This window comes from Triticum urartu, chromosome 2 (genome assembly GCF_003073215.2).
Source record: "Triticum urartu cultivar G1812 chromosome 2, Tu2.1, whole genome shotgun sequence".
In the NCBI taxonomy this organism is placed as follows: domain Eukaryota; kingdom Viridiplantae; phylum Streptophyta; class Magnoliopsida; order Poales; family Poaceae; genus Triticum; species Triticum urartu.
Window position 1 is genome coordinate 716911178 of NC_053023.1, and position 14341 is coordinate 716925518.

The 14341-nt window shown below is 47.9% G+C and overlaps 1 protein-coding gene across 1 annotated transcript; it reads right to left on the reverse strand.

Annotated features, from left to right (window-relative positions):
- Positions 1-13278: 13278 nt before the first annotated feature.
- LOC125534317 lies at positions 13279-14118 on the reverse strand. Its single transcript, XM_048697572.1, has one exon. The coding sequence runs from the start codon at positions 13885-13887 to the stop codon at positions 13288-13290; it is 600 nt and encodes a 199-aa protein (XP_048553529.1). The 5' UTR covers positions 13888-14118; the 3' UTR covers positions 13279-13287.
- Between the last annotated feature and the right edge of the window lie 223 nt (positions 14119-14341).

Below are 14341 nucleotides of genomic sequence, written 5' to 3' on the forward strand. Positions count from 1 at the left end.
AGCAGAGGTAGAAGTCAAAAAGGAACATCAAGTGTTGATGGTGAATAAAACCACTAAGTTCAAGAAAGGCAAGGGTAAGAAGAACTTCAAGAAGGACGGCAAGGGAGTTGCCGCGCCCGGCAAGCAAGCTGCCGGGAAGAAGCCAAAGAATGGACCCAAGCCCGAGACTGAGTGCTTTTATTGCAAGGGAAGTGGTCATTGAAAGCGGAACTGCCCCAAATACTTAGCGGACAAGAAGGCCGGCAACACGAAAGGTATATGTGATATACATGTAATTGATGTGTACCTTACCAGTACTCGTAGTAGCTCCTGGGTATTTGATACCGGTGCAGTTGCTCACATTTGTAACTCAAAGCAGGAGCTGCGGAATAAGCGGAGACTGGCGAAGGACGAGGTGACGATGCGCGTCGGGAATGGTTCCAAGGTCGATGTGATCGCCGTCGGCACGCTACCTCTACATTTACCTACGGGATTAGTTTTGAACCTCAATAATTGTTATTTAGTGCCAAGTTTGAGCATGAACATTGTATCAGGATCTCGTCTAATACGAGATGGCTACTCATTTAAATCCAAGAATAATGGTTGTTCTATTTATATGAGAGATATGTTTTATGCTCATGCTCCGATGGTGAATGGTTTATTCTTAATGAATCTCGAGCGTAATGCTACACATATTCATAGTGTGAGTACCAAAAGATGTAAGGTTAATAATGATAGTCCCACATACTTGCGGCACTGCCGCCTTGGTCACATATGTGTCAAACGCATGAAGAAGCTCCATGCAGATGGACTTTTAGAGTCTCTTGATTACGAATCATTTGACACATGCGAACCATGCCTCATGGGTAAAATGACCAAGACTCCGTTCTCAGGAACAATGGAGCGAGCAACCAACTTATTGGAAATCATACATACTGATGTGTGTGGTCCAATGAGTGTTGAGGCTCGCAGTGGTTATCGTTATGTTCTCACCCTCACTGATGACTTGAGTAGATATGGGTATGTTTACTTAATGAAACACAAGTTTGAGACATTTGAAAGGTTCAAGGAATTTCAGAGTGAGGTTGAGAATCAACATGACAGGAAAATCAAGTTCCTGCGATCAGATCGTGGAGGAGAATACTTGAGTCACGAATTTGGCACACACTTAAGAAAATGTGGAATAGTTTCACAACTGACGCCGCCTGGAACACCTCAGCGTAATGGTGTGTCCGAACGTCGTAATCGCACTCTATTAGATATGGTGCGATCTATGATGTCTCTTACCGATTTACCGCTATCATTTTGGGGCTATGCTTTAGAGACTGCCGCATTCACTTTAAATAGGGCTCTGTCGAAATCCGTTGAGACGACACCGTATGAATTATGGTTTGGGAAGAAACCTAAGCTGTCGTTTCTAGAAGTTTGGGGATGCGATGCTTATGTCAAGAAACTTCAACCTGAAAAGCTCGAACCCAACTCGGAAAAATGCGTCTTCATAGGATACCCTAAAGGAACTATTGGGTATACCTTCTACCTCAGATCCGAAGGCAAGATCTTTGTTGCCAAGAATGGATCCTTTCTAGAGAAGGAGTTTCTCTCGAAAGAAGTAAGTGGGAGGAAAGTAGAACTTGATGAAGTATTACCTCTTGAACCGGAAAATGGCGCAACTCAAGAAAATGTTTCTGAGGTGCCTGCACCGACTAGAGAGGAAGTCAATGATGATGATCATGAAACTTCAGTTAAGTTGCTACTGAACTTCGTAGGTCCACAAGGACACGTTCCGCACCAGAGTGGTACGGCAACCCTATCTTGGAAATCATGTTGTTAGACAACGGTGAACCTTCGAATTATGAAGAAGCGATGGCGGGCCCAGATTCCAACAAATGGCTTGAAGCCATGCAATCCGAGATAGGATCCATGTATGAAAACAAAGTATGGACTTTGACAGACTTGCCCGATGATCGGCGAGCGATAGAAAACAAATGGATCTTTAAGAAGAAGACGGACGCGGATGGTAATGTTACCATCTATAAAGCTCGACTTGTCGCTAAGGGTTATCGGCAAGTTCAAGGGGTTGACTACGATGAGACTTTCTCTCCCGTAGCGAAGCTGAAGTCCGTCCGATATGTTAGCAATATGCCCTAGAGGCAATAATAAAAGCATTATTATTATATTTCCTTGTTCATGATAATTGTCTTTTATTCATGCTATAATTGTGTTATCCGGAAATCGTAATACATGTGTGAATACTAGACACCAACATGTCCCTAGTAAGCCTCTAGTTGACTAGCTCGTTGATCAATAGATAGTCATGGTTTCCTGACTATGGACATTGGATGTCATTGATAACGAGATCACATCATTAGGAGAATGATGTGATGGACAAGACCCAATCCTAAACATAGCACAAGATCGTATAGTTCGTTTGCTAGAGTTTTCCAATGTCAAGTATCTTTTCCTTAGACCATGAGATCGTGTAACTCCCGGATACCGTAGGAGTGCTTTGGGTGTACCAAACGTCACAACGTAACTGGGTGACTATAAAGGTATACTACGGGTATCTCCGAAAGTGTCTGTTGGGTTGACACGGATCAAGACTGGGATTTGTCACTCCGTATGACGGAGAGGTATCTCTGGGCCCACTCGGTAATGCATCATCATAATGAGCTCAAAGTGACCAAGTGTCTGGTAACGGGATCATGCATTACGGTACGAGTAAAGTGACTTGCCGGTAACGAGATTGAACGAGGTATTGGGATACCGACGATCGAATCTCGGGCAAGTAATACCGATTGACAAAGGGAATTGTATACGGGGTTGCTTGAATCCTCGACATCGTGGTTCATCCGATGAGATCATCGAGGAGCATGTGGGAGCCAACATGGGTATCCAGATCCCGCTGTTGGTTATTGACCGGAGAGCCGTCTCGGTCATGTCTACATGTCTCCCGAACCCGTAGGGTCTACACACTTAAGGTTCGGTGATGCTAGGGTTGTAGAGATATGAATATGCAGTAACCCGAAAGTTGTTCGGAGTCCCGGATGAGATCCCGGACGTCATGAGGAGTTTCGGAATGGTCCGGAGGTGAAGAATTATATATAGGAAGTGCAGTTTCGGCCATCGGGAGAGTTTCGGGGGTCACCGGTATTGTACCGGGACCACCGAAGGGTCCGGGGGTCCACCGGGTGGGGCCACCCATCCCGGAGGGCCCCATGGGCTGAAGTGGGGAGGGGAACCAGCCCATAGTGGGCTGGTGCGCCCCCTTGGGCCCCCCATGCGCCTAGGGTTGGGAACCCTAGGGGAGGGGGCGCCTCCACTTGCCTTGGGGGGCACTCCTCCCCTTGGCCGCCGCCCCCCCTAGGAGATCCCATCTCCTATGGCCGGCACACCCCGCTAGGGGGCCTATATAAAAGGGGGGAGGGAGGGCAGCTGCACCCTGAAGTCTTGCGCCTCCCTCTCCCTGCTACACCTCTCCCTCTCGCAGAAGAACAGCGAAGCCCTGCTGCGGTGACTACTGCATCCACCCACCACGCCGTCGTGCTGCTGGATCTTCATCAACCTCTCCTTCCCCCTTGCTGGATCAAGAAGGAGGAGACGTCACGTTGACCGTACGTGTGTTGAACGCGGAGGTGCCGTCCGTTCGGCGCTAGGATCTCCGGTGATTTGGATCACGTCGAGTACGACTCCCTCATCCCCGTTCTCTTGAACGCTTCCGCTCGCGATCTACAAAGGTATGTAGATGCATCCGATCACTTGTTGCTAGATGAACTCATAGATGGATCTTGGTGAAAACGTAGGAAATTTTTTTGTTTTCTGCAACGTTCCCCAACAGTGGCATCATGAGCTAGGTCTATGTGTAGTTCTCTTTGCACGAGTAGAACACAATTTATTGTGGGCGTAGATGTTGTCAACTTTATTGCCGCTACTAGTCTTATTTTGCTTCAGCAGTATTGTGGGATGAAGCGGCCCGGACCAACCTTACACGTACGCTTACGTGAGACCGGTTCCACCGACTGACATGCACTAGTTGCATAAGATGGCTGGCGGGTGTCTGTCTCTCCCACTTTAGTTGGAGCGGATTCGATGAAAAGGGTCCTTATGAAGGGTAAATAGAAGTTGACAAATCACGTTGTGGCTTTCACGTAGGTAAGAAAACGTTCTTGCTAGAACCCTATTGCAGCCACGTAAAACTTGCAACAACAATTAGAGGACGTCTAACTTGTTTTTGCAGCAAGTGTTTTGTGATGTGATATGGCCAAAGTTGTGATGAATGATGAATGATATATATATATATGTGATGTATGAGATGTTCATGCTATTGTAATAGGAATCACGACTTGCATGTCGATGAGTATGACAACCGGCAGGAGCCATAGGAGTTGTCTTTATTTTTTGTATGACCTGCGTGTCATTGAGAAACGCCATGTAAATTACTTTACTTTATTGCTAAACGTGTTAGCCATAGTAGTAGAAGTAATAGTTGGCGAGAAACTTCATGGAGACACGATGATGGAGATCATGGTGTCATGTCGGTGACAAGATGATCATGGAGCCCCAAGATGGAGATCAAATGAGCTATGTGATATTGGCCATATCATGTCACTATTATTATTTGATTGCATGTGATGTTTATCATGTTTTTTGCATCTTGTTTACTTAGAACGACGGTAGTAAATAAGATGATCCCTCATAATAATTTCAAGAAAGTGTTCCCCCTAACCGTGCACCGTTGCGACAGTTCGTTGTTTCGAAGCACCACGTGATGATCGGGTGTGATAGATTCCAACGTTCACATACAACGGGTGTAAGACAGATTTACACATGCAAACACTTAGGTTGACTTGACGAGTCTAGCATGTACAGACATGGCCTCGGAACACAGAAGCCTACGTTTACAAGAAAGTGAGTGGGAGCTCTGTAGCATTTCTCATATTATATGTAGATGACATACTTTTGATGGGAAATGATATGGAACTTTTGGACAGCATTAAGGCCTACTTGAATAAGAGTTTTTCAATGAAGGACCTTGGAGAAGCTGCTTATATATTAGGCATCAAGATCTATAGAGATAGATCAAGACGCCTCATAGGTCTTTCACAAAGCACATACCTTGATAAGATATTGAAGAAGTTCAATATGGATCAGTCTAAGAAGGGGTTCTTGCCTGTGTTGCAAGGTGTGAAATTGAGCTCAGCTCAATGTCCGACCACGGCAGAAGATATAGAAGAGATGAGTGTCATCCCCTATGCCTCAGCCTTAGGGTCTATTATGTATGCCGTGCTGTGTACCAGACCTGATGTAAACCTTGCCGTAAGTTTGGTAGGTAGGTACCAAAGTAATCCCGGCAAGGAACACTGGACAGCGGTCAAGAATATCCTGAAGTACCTGAAAAGGACTAAGGACATGTTTCTCGTTTATGGAGGTGACGAAGAGCTCGTCGTAAAGGGTTACATCGATGCTAGCTTCGACACAGATCTGGATGACTCTAAGTCACAAACCGGATATGTGTATATGTTGAATGGTGGAGCAGTAAGCTGGTGCAGCTGCAAGCAGAGCGTCGTGGCGGGATCTACATGTGAAGCGGAGTACATGGCTGCCTCGGAGGCAGCACATGAAGCAATCTGGGTGAAGGAGTTCATCACCGACCTAGGAGTCATACCCAATGCGTCAGGGCCGATCAAGCTCTTCTGTGACAACACTGGAGCTATTGCACTTACCAAGGAGCCCAGGTTTCACAAGAAGACCAGGCACATCAAGCGTCGCTTCAACTCCATCCGTGAAAATGTTCAAGATGCAGACATAGAAATTTCTAAAGTACATACGGATCTGAATGTCGTAGATCCGTTGACTAAACCTCTCCCTAGGGCAAAACATGATCAACACCAGAACTCTATGGGTGTTCGATTCATCACAATGTAACTAGATTATTGACTCTAGTGCAAGTGGGAGACTGTTGGAAATATGCCCTAGAGGCAATAATAAAAGGATTATTATTATATTTCCTTGTTCATGATAATTGTCTTTTATTCATGCTATAATTGTGTTATCCGGAAATCGTAATACATGTGTGAATACATAGACACCAACATGTCCCTAGTAAGCCTCTAGTTGACTAGCTCGTTGATCAATAGATAGTCATGGTTTCCTGACTATGGACATTGGATGTCATTGATAACGAGATCACATCATTAGGAGAATGATGTGATGGACAAGACCCAATCCTAAACATAGCACAAGATCGTATAGTTCGTTTGCTAGAGTTTTTACAATGTCAAGTATCTTTTCCTTAGACCATGAGATCGTGTAACTCCCGGATACCGTAGGAGTGCTTTGGGTGTACCAAACGTCACAACATAACTGGGTGACTATAAAGGTATACTACGGGTATCTCCGAAAGTGTCTGTTGGGTTGACACGGATCAAGACTGGGATTTGTCACTCCGTATGATGGAGAGGTATCTCTGGACCCACTCGGTAATGCATCATCATAATGAGCTCAAAGTGACCAAGTGTCTGGTCATGGGATCATGCATTACGGTACGAGTAAAGTGACTTGCCCGTAACGAGATTGAACGAGGTATTGGGATACCGATGATCGAATCTCGGGCAAGTAACGTACCGATTGACAAAGGGAATTGTATACGGGGTTGCTTGAATCCTCGACATCGTGGTTCATCCGATGAGATCATCGAGGAGCATGTGGGAGCCAACATGGATATCCAGATCCCGCTGTTGGTTATTGACCGGAGAGCCGTCTCGGTCATGTCTACATGTCTCCCGAACCCGTAGGGTCTACACACTTAAGGTTCGGTGACGCTAGGGTTGTAGAGATATGAATATGCAGTAACCCGAAAGTTGTTCGGAGTCCCGGATGAGTACCCGGACGTCATGAGGAGTTCCAGAATGGTCCGGAGGTGAAGAATTATATATAGGAAGTGCAGTTTCGGCCATCGGGAGAGTTTCGGGGGTCACCGGTATTGTACCGGGACCACCAGAAGGGTCCCGGGGGTCCACCGGGTGAGGCCACCCATCCCGGAGGGCCCCATGGGCTGAAGTGGGGAGGGGAACCAGCCCATAGTGGGCTGGTGCGCCCCCTTTGGCCCACCCCATGCGCCTAGGGTTGGGAACCCTAGGGTGGGGGGGCGCCCCACCTGGCTTGGGGGGCACTCCACCCCTTGGCCGCCGCCCCCCTAGGAGATCCCATCTCCTAGGGCCGCTGCCCCCCTAGGGGAGCCTATATAAAGGGGGGAGGGAGGGGCAGCCGCACCCTTGACTCTTGGCGCCTCCCTCTCCCCTGCTACACCTCTCCCTCTCGCAGAAGAACGATGAAGCCCTGCTGCGGTGACTGCTGCATCCATCACCACGTCGTTGTGCTGCTGGATCTTCATCAACCTCTCCTTCCCCCTTGCTGGATCAAGAAGGAGGAGACGTCACGCTGACCGTACATGTGTTGAACGCGGAGGTGCCGTCCGTTCGGCGCTAGGATCTCCGGTGATTTGGATCACGTCGAGTACGACTCCCTCATCCCCGTTCTCTTGAACGCTTCCGCTCGCGATCTACAGAGGTATGTAGATGCATCCGATCACTCGTTGCTAGATGAACTCATAGATGGATCTTGGTGAAAACATAGGAAATTTTTTTGTTTTCTGCAACGTTCCCCAACACAATCAAGGGAGAGACCCATCAAAGGTTGCCAGCGTATAAACAGCAATGATACACATACAGGTTTTTACAAGATTGATTTGATGTGGCAGTTTTTGATTGGGTGTAAGGGGAGTACGCGGGCCCACCCCCATGAAAATCAGGGGGGTGTTTATTAAGTTTGGAAGGAGTGTGTAACATCCTGTAAAGTCATGTACGTGTAGAATGGCTGTCTTGCTCCCTCGATTTAGCTGAGCCCATCGACCTCCTTTCCCCCATGTACAGTCCGACGTGACGGTCGAGATCCCATCTCACTCCCCTCCGGTAGGACCGCCGACTTGGCTCCCCTCTGCAATTCCCCGGGGTTCGCTCGGGGTATGTTCCCCCTCTCGGTGTGGTTCCTGAGTCCGTGGCTTGAAGGTCCTCCTGAGCTGCCGGTCCGTACTCATGGGCCTCCTCGCGTGCTTCAGACAGGACGGCGGCCGCCGCTATGATGGAGCAAGAGGTGCGGCCTCGGTCGGGGCGGGTGCGGCAGCGACGCTCAAGGAAGAACCTGCGGTTGCCTTCTTTGGAGGACCTTTCACATATGTTGGCGATGACAAGGCTGCAAGCCATCACCTGGACGAGCTCAAGTCCGTCACAAATCCACCTCCAACTTCCTCGGTGAGGTCGACTTCGGCCCCATCGACATGGTATCCATCGACGGCGGCCTCTGCCCCGGCCTCGCCAGCAGCAGATCGCGTCGGCTTCGACAACAACGACATCCAGTGGCACCACCAGTTGCAGGTACGTCGCCGTTATTCGGTGCCATTGAGAGTCCAGTCATCAACCACAGATTGTTGGTTGATTCATTGATCTGTGATGACTGGTTGATTTTTGGTTTGGTCGAACAGGCGGAGGTGATGTATCTGCGAATACCCAGCCACCTGCACCTGCCGTAATGGTAGCCATTCTCCAGCTGAGCTCCTGCATATTAGTAAGAAGTCATGTTCCTGTGTACCCTGCATGGAGTAAATTGCAAAAAACCACCACAATTGCGGACCCTAAATCAAAAAACCACCATCATTCGTTTTTTTGCAAAAATCCACCATTATTGTGCTGACAGTTTGCGAAAAACGCTGATAGGTCAATTAGAGCAATTTGATTGAAAACCTGATGAGTAGGTCTCACTGTCAGGTGCCACGTGGCGCTGATGAAGACGGCGCTCGTCACACCGTTTGGATCACCCGTTAGGTTGACTTGGGACCCACCCCACTACAGTTAGCGTTGCCGCCGCCGATGGGGTCGATACGGCAGCGCTGCCCTCGTGCGCGCCGGCCGGCCCCGCCGCCACGTCTGGGCAGCTCGCACCGCTGCCGCTGCTCATTGCGCCCGCCGCCCGCCACCCTCTTTTCCTCTTCCTCTCCTCTTTCTGTGCGCGTCCGCAAGCCACATAGCTGCGGCCATGGCTCGGTCGGAGGTCAAAGCCGGTGGATCTTATGCCGCACGATCTCCAGCTCCGGTTAGCCCCGGACCACGTTCTTTGCTTCCTCGCGTCTCCAGGAGGTTCCTCGGGTGCCGCACCAAGCTGGGCAAGATCCGGAGCTTGGAGACGACGAGCACCGAGCCGTGGAGCGAAGCCGTCGAGGTGAGCCACATCAACGCCGGAACCCGTTGTCGTTCGCGCGCGAATACATACGCACGTACAGGTGCACAACAAGCTGCTTGATTGATTCATACGGAGGCTAGCCAGCTATGTACTGGCGGATGGATTGAACGACCTGAGTCACTGACCACCTCCGGGAGCACCCGTGCACCAGCGAGTTCGGATGGCGCTGCGTGCGCATGGCGAACGGCGAGCCCCGCGCTCAGACGCGTGCAACGGCCCGGAGCAGCACGATGGCCAGGGCGTGAGCCGAGGTCTCGGGCCTGCACGGCGGCTCGGACGCACCGACGCAGAGGCGGCGCGGTGGTGGCCACCACGCGGCGGTGACAGCGCACGGCGGCGGCGACAGCTCGGCCGAAGTATGCGGCCAGCACGGCGATGCCCGTTATCTGGGAGGTTGAGGAGCATGGGGTGGTCGTGGATGTTGTCAAGGACCTTGAAGACCCAGTGGCGCACTACCCAGGCGGCGCGGCCGCGTCTTGCCACGCTGCCTGCTAGGTGTTCGATCAAATGCAAGGAGATAGAGGAGGGCCTCTTGGGAGCTCGACCATGGCGGAAAGGAGGCGTCCGGCCTACTGCTAATCCATTTGAGCATATAGGCGGCGCACGTGCACAGCTTGCACGAGGTGGAGCAGCATAAGAACTCCGCGTCCAGTGCTGGCGCTGGTTGGCTTCCGACGAGCCGAGCGTCGTCCAGAGCGGCGTCCATGGCGGGCAGGAGCTGCAGCGGCGGGCGGTGCGCCATGTCCGACAGCGGCGCAGGGCGAGGGCGGTGGGCTCGGGGGACCCAGCTGCACCGGCGGGCGCGCGTGCGGGCAGACCCAGCTACCGTGGCTGGCGCTGCCGCGCGAGTCAAAGCCCCTATCGACTTAACAGTATAGGCTAACGGTATGACATTTGACCGCCACATCAGCACTTACAACTGGGTCCCATCTGTCAGATTCTGTGTTAAAAGCTGCTTATTGATCGGTTAGTGTTTTTTACAAAAGGATTACTGAATACCTGGTGGTTTTTGCAAAAAAAATGAATGGTGGTGGTTTTTTGATTTAGAGTCCACAATTGTGGTGGTTTTTTGCAATTTACTCTCCATATCACCATGGAGCTGCAAAGTTGCAGAACCTGGAGAAGTTGAAATGGGGTTATCTAGATGAAGTTCTTAAATTGAACCCTACGAAAACATTACTGGACTACTTGCTGGCGACCAGGGATTTCGCACAAGAAGCAAGGTACTGTTATTCTGAGGATATTGATATGACTGATGAGGATTTTATGCGTATGCTCTTACTGGACGGATGCTTCATTCTAGTTGCTCTTGGTGGAATTGAAAAAATTATAGCACAGAAAAAGGAAGCAGAGAGTAAGAGATGTGCTCTAGAGGAAATAGTTGTTGAAGATGCTAATATGCTAGGGGGACAGACATCTCTTGATTCAAACAATGATAGGCAAAACACAGGGAGCGAAGCTGCTTTTGATGGTAACCAGACTGATAGAAAAGGGGCAAATGAAGATGGTCAAAACCATGCAGCATTTGCGATGTGGTTCATGATAGATTCCTCCATCATGACCTGTTCTTGCTGGAAAATCAAATTCCATTTTTCATTGTGAAGAAACTCTATGAGCTAGCTTCTGGTAGTGTCCCATTGGCTCCATCCATCACTGATGCTTTGAACAAAGTTGTGGAAGAAGCATTCTCTTTTTATCCAAAGGCAATCCGAGGGCCCAACAGGCCAGGAGATTTTCAACATTTGCTTCACTTGTGTCATATGTATCTTAGGCCTAATCCAAAGGTGGATAATAGCCATCATTATCAGGTTGGACCTCAGTACATTTATAGGTTTTTTAGTTTCGGATGGAGATATTTTAGACTCGGTCATCATCCTGAGGTCAACGAGCAAATTCAGTTAGCTCAACAGAAGGAGGATTCCCTACAATCAGGTCAAGAACTGAATCGATGGAGGCGGGTAGCACAATATCTAGAGGCAGGAGTCAAGTTTAAGAAACGCGAATACGATAATATGGATCCTCATTCTCTCTTAGACATTAAGTTTAGCAATGGTTCCATTGAAATTCCATCCCTTGTTGTTGATGAATATTCAGGCAGTCTTTTCAGGAATATCATTGCATTTGAGCAAACATGTCCTCAGTTTGGAGATGACTTCACAGCTTACATTGTCTTCCTGTCACAGATTATTTGTATGCCAGAAGATGTAACACTACTTGTTGAAAGAGAAATAATTGTGCACCAACTTGAGAGCGACGAACATGTCTCTGATCTATTTACCATGCTTAGTAAAGATGTTGTGTTTGATTTCAATGGTATGCATTACTTAAAATCACTTTGTCAGGCTATGGAAGAATTCTACCAGAGTCGCCTGAACCGATGGATTGCGTGGCTCTTGATGAATCATTTCAGTAATCCGTGGTTGGCCTTAGCTGCAGTAGCGACGGGTGTTGTGCTTGTCTGCACCATCGTGCAAACCATCTTCACTATCGAAGCATACAGGAAACCCCCTGGTCATGAGTAACCACTGCAAATGAATCAGGTTTGGGTCATCAGTAGGACATGTAACTTGTATGGTACTTTACATGCATTTTTTGTTCTTCATCATAAACTGTTGGTATTCAATGTATCTCTATCTGGCAAACAATTCAGTTGGCCTTGTACTCTTACAAAATATTTATTAGAATATCCTCTATCAATTTGGAGACCTTATGTTGCTGCCATCTGTATCATTAAATTGGGCGGTGACCATGCCGAACTACTAGTAGAAATTGCTGTGAACATAGGAATCTAGAAGATATTTGTTCCACCTAGTTAACATAGAGTTCTCAAGAATGCAAGCATCCAAGCGCCAAACATATGGAAAAAATATCAAGAAAAGATGGTAGTGGGTGGATGGATGGGTATAAAAGCTGGTGTGATAGAGAAAGAGTTCATCTGTTCTCCTTATCTCTGAAGGTTGTGTTGAGATGAATTCCAAGCATGCTATCACCATTGCCATTCTCCTGGCTATGTCCGTCACATTACTCCCTTTTGTTGCTGCACGACAGCTCCCAGAACTGAACCATGGCCTACCAGAGAGAAAGGTGCTGGCAATCAGCACGCCGGTGAAAGGTATGTTCCTTCTTCGTTGTGATCTCGCAACTTAATTTCTGCTACTTGTTTTGGGGATTATTTAGTACGCATTTACTACTGAGGCTTACAGTCCGGAGCTTTAAGCATTTCTTGTGTTTCTAGGAGCAAAAGAACGGATGTATGCCAGAGACGAGAAAATCATTATCGGCCTACCCAATACCATGATCCTTCCACGCCCTCCCTCTCCGTCGTGCAAGGCCAAGGCGTGTTAGGATGATACTATCGCGACCCACATGGAGGAATATATGCTCTGGACGAGAATGTGTCTGCTTCGTATTGAATAATTGAGCTTGTCACTCGTGTGTGTTAAAATAAAGAGCTTGCAACTCATGTATCTACTAGCTGAATATCCATGTGTTGCTACGGAAATAAACGTTCACGTCTTACAGTCTGAATTTCGTCTTAACTATTTCTGTTACCCCATTCCAAATTTCCAATCAATACTGCTTAAACAACTTATTATATTTTGTTGGCCTCACTACCAATTATATTTCTCGAATTTAACTTTCTGTAAAAATCGAACCCAAATCGATAAATTCCTTGAGATAAAAGCATGCGCTAGCTTTTTTTTTTTTCAGTCTTCACATACATTCATGAAGAAACGGGACGCTTATGTGACCAGGGCACAGTAGACAACATGTGAATCCTGTCTTGCGCGAAAATTATTTATACGAGTGAAATGATACATCAAAAGCAATGCTTTCATTCCGTGCCCTATTGAGCGAAAGGTCGTGCGCTCTGAAAAGAGCTATATAAGTCTGTCAGAGCATAGAGTCCTGTCTCCCTGTGAACAGGGGAGGATACCATGGATAGACACAATAGTAAGCTAAATTGTCTGGACACATAGCCAAGTTCTTCAAAGAATAAAAATGATCTAAATTACATTATGCAGGTTTGACAAAGGGCAACACAGTATATATGGTCTGGACGATGGTGCAGACAAGCACCACTACAGCAGCGAACGCTGCCAACGCCAACCACGGGTTTACAAAGTGGTTATGCCATAACCAAGCTATCCATCTATTCAAGCGATTCTGGTAGTGGGCTTCCAACTTGTGGCACAAAGGTTTTAAGTAATATTTTAAATCAAACCTAATTGTCAATTGCTTGGTGAGTCTAGTGAATAGAGCTGACACCTCTTCGTCACTATCCAACATATGCACAATTATGCCTTTCTCAACCAGCAGCGTGGCATCAGCAGGCGTATCCATGATCTGGGACATGAAAGTGACATAGGCACTGATGTCGTTGCCGAACCTGTAGTCCATTTGCTCCAGTGCTAGCAGGTTCTTGAAAACCGATTCACTGGACTCGTCAACTGGCAAACACGGAATTTCCATAACTCCATTGATGAACCTTATGTCCAGCAGAGAATGCCTACTTTGTCCGTCATACTCCCTACGCATGAACTGAACCCCCGCTTCATGGTATTCTTCTGCTCGACGCCAACGCTTAAAAAGCTTACCTGTTTCCAAGCGCTCCATCTGCTCTAGGTTTTTGTCAGGGTCAACCGATTTACCTGACACATTCCATCGACGTAGAAGACCATGAAAATAACCTGTCTTCCCCTGATACTGAAGCTCCTCATCAAATTTCTGACTAGGTCTCAAGTACGTGTGATATAAGTGGAGCAGATGATGGAAATGTTTGGGTCTATCGTTCTCTTGTATAGCTATTGGATAATGACGCAAGAGGACCTCTACAAGTTCAGCAGCTTTTCTTCAAAGCGATCCAACTTCTGTACATTCACCTGATACTAACTCGTAGACCCTCTCCATAACGAAAAAGGGTATCTGGTTCTCCAGCAAGGAGAGCATGTCATGCCATGCAGGGCCACTCAACCAATCCCCGGGACCGTAACTGTTCTGAACGCTTGTCCGTTGGTTTGCATCCTCCTCTCTGGTATTTGTTCCTGTTTCCTGAATAATTTCCACATAA

Excerpts from the sequence above, each read along its gene's own strand:
- LOC125534317 (XM_048697572.1), bottom strand. The coding sequence starts at position 13,887 with ATGGAGCGCTTGGAAACAGGTAAGCTTTTTAAGCGTTGGCGTCGAGCA.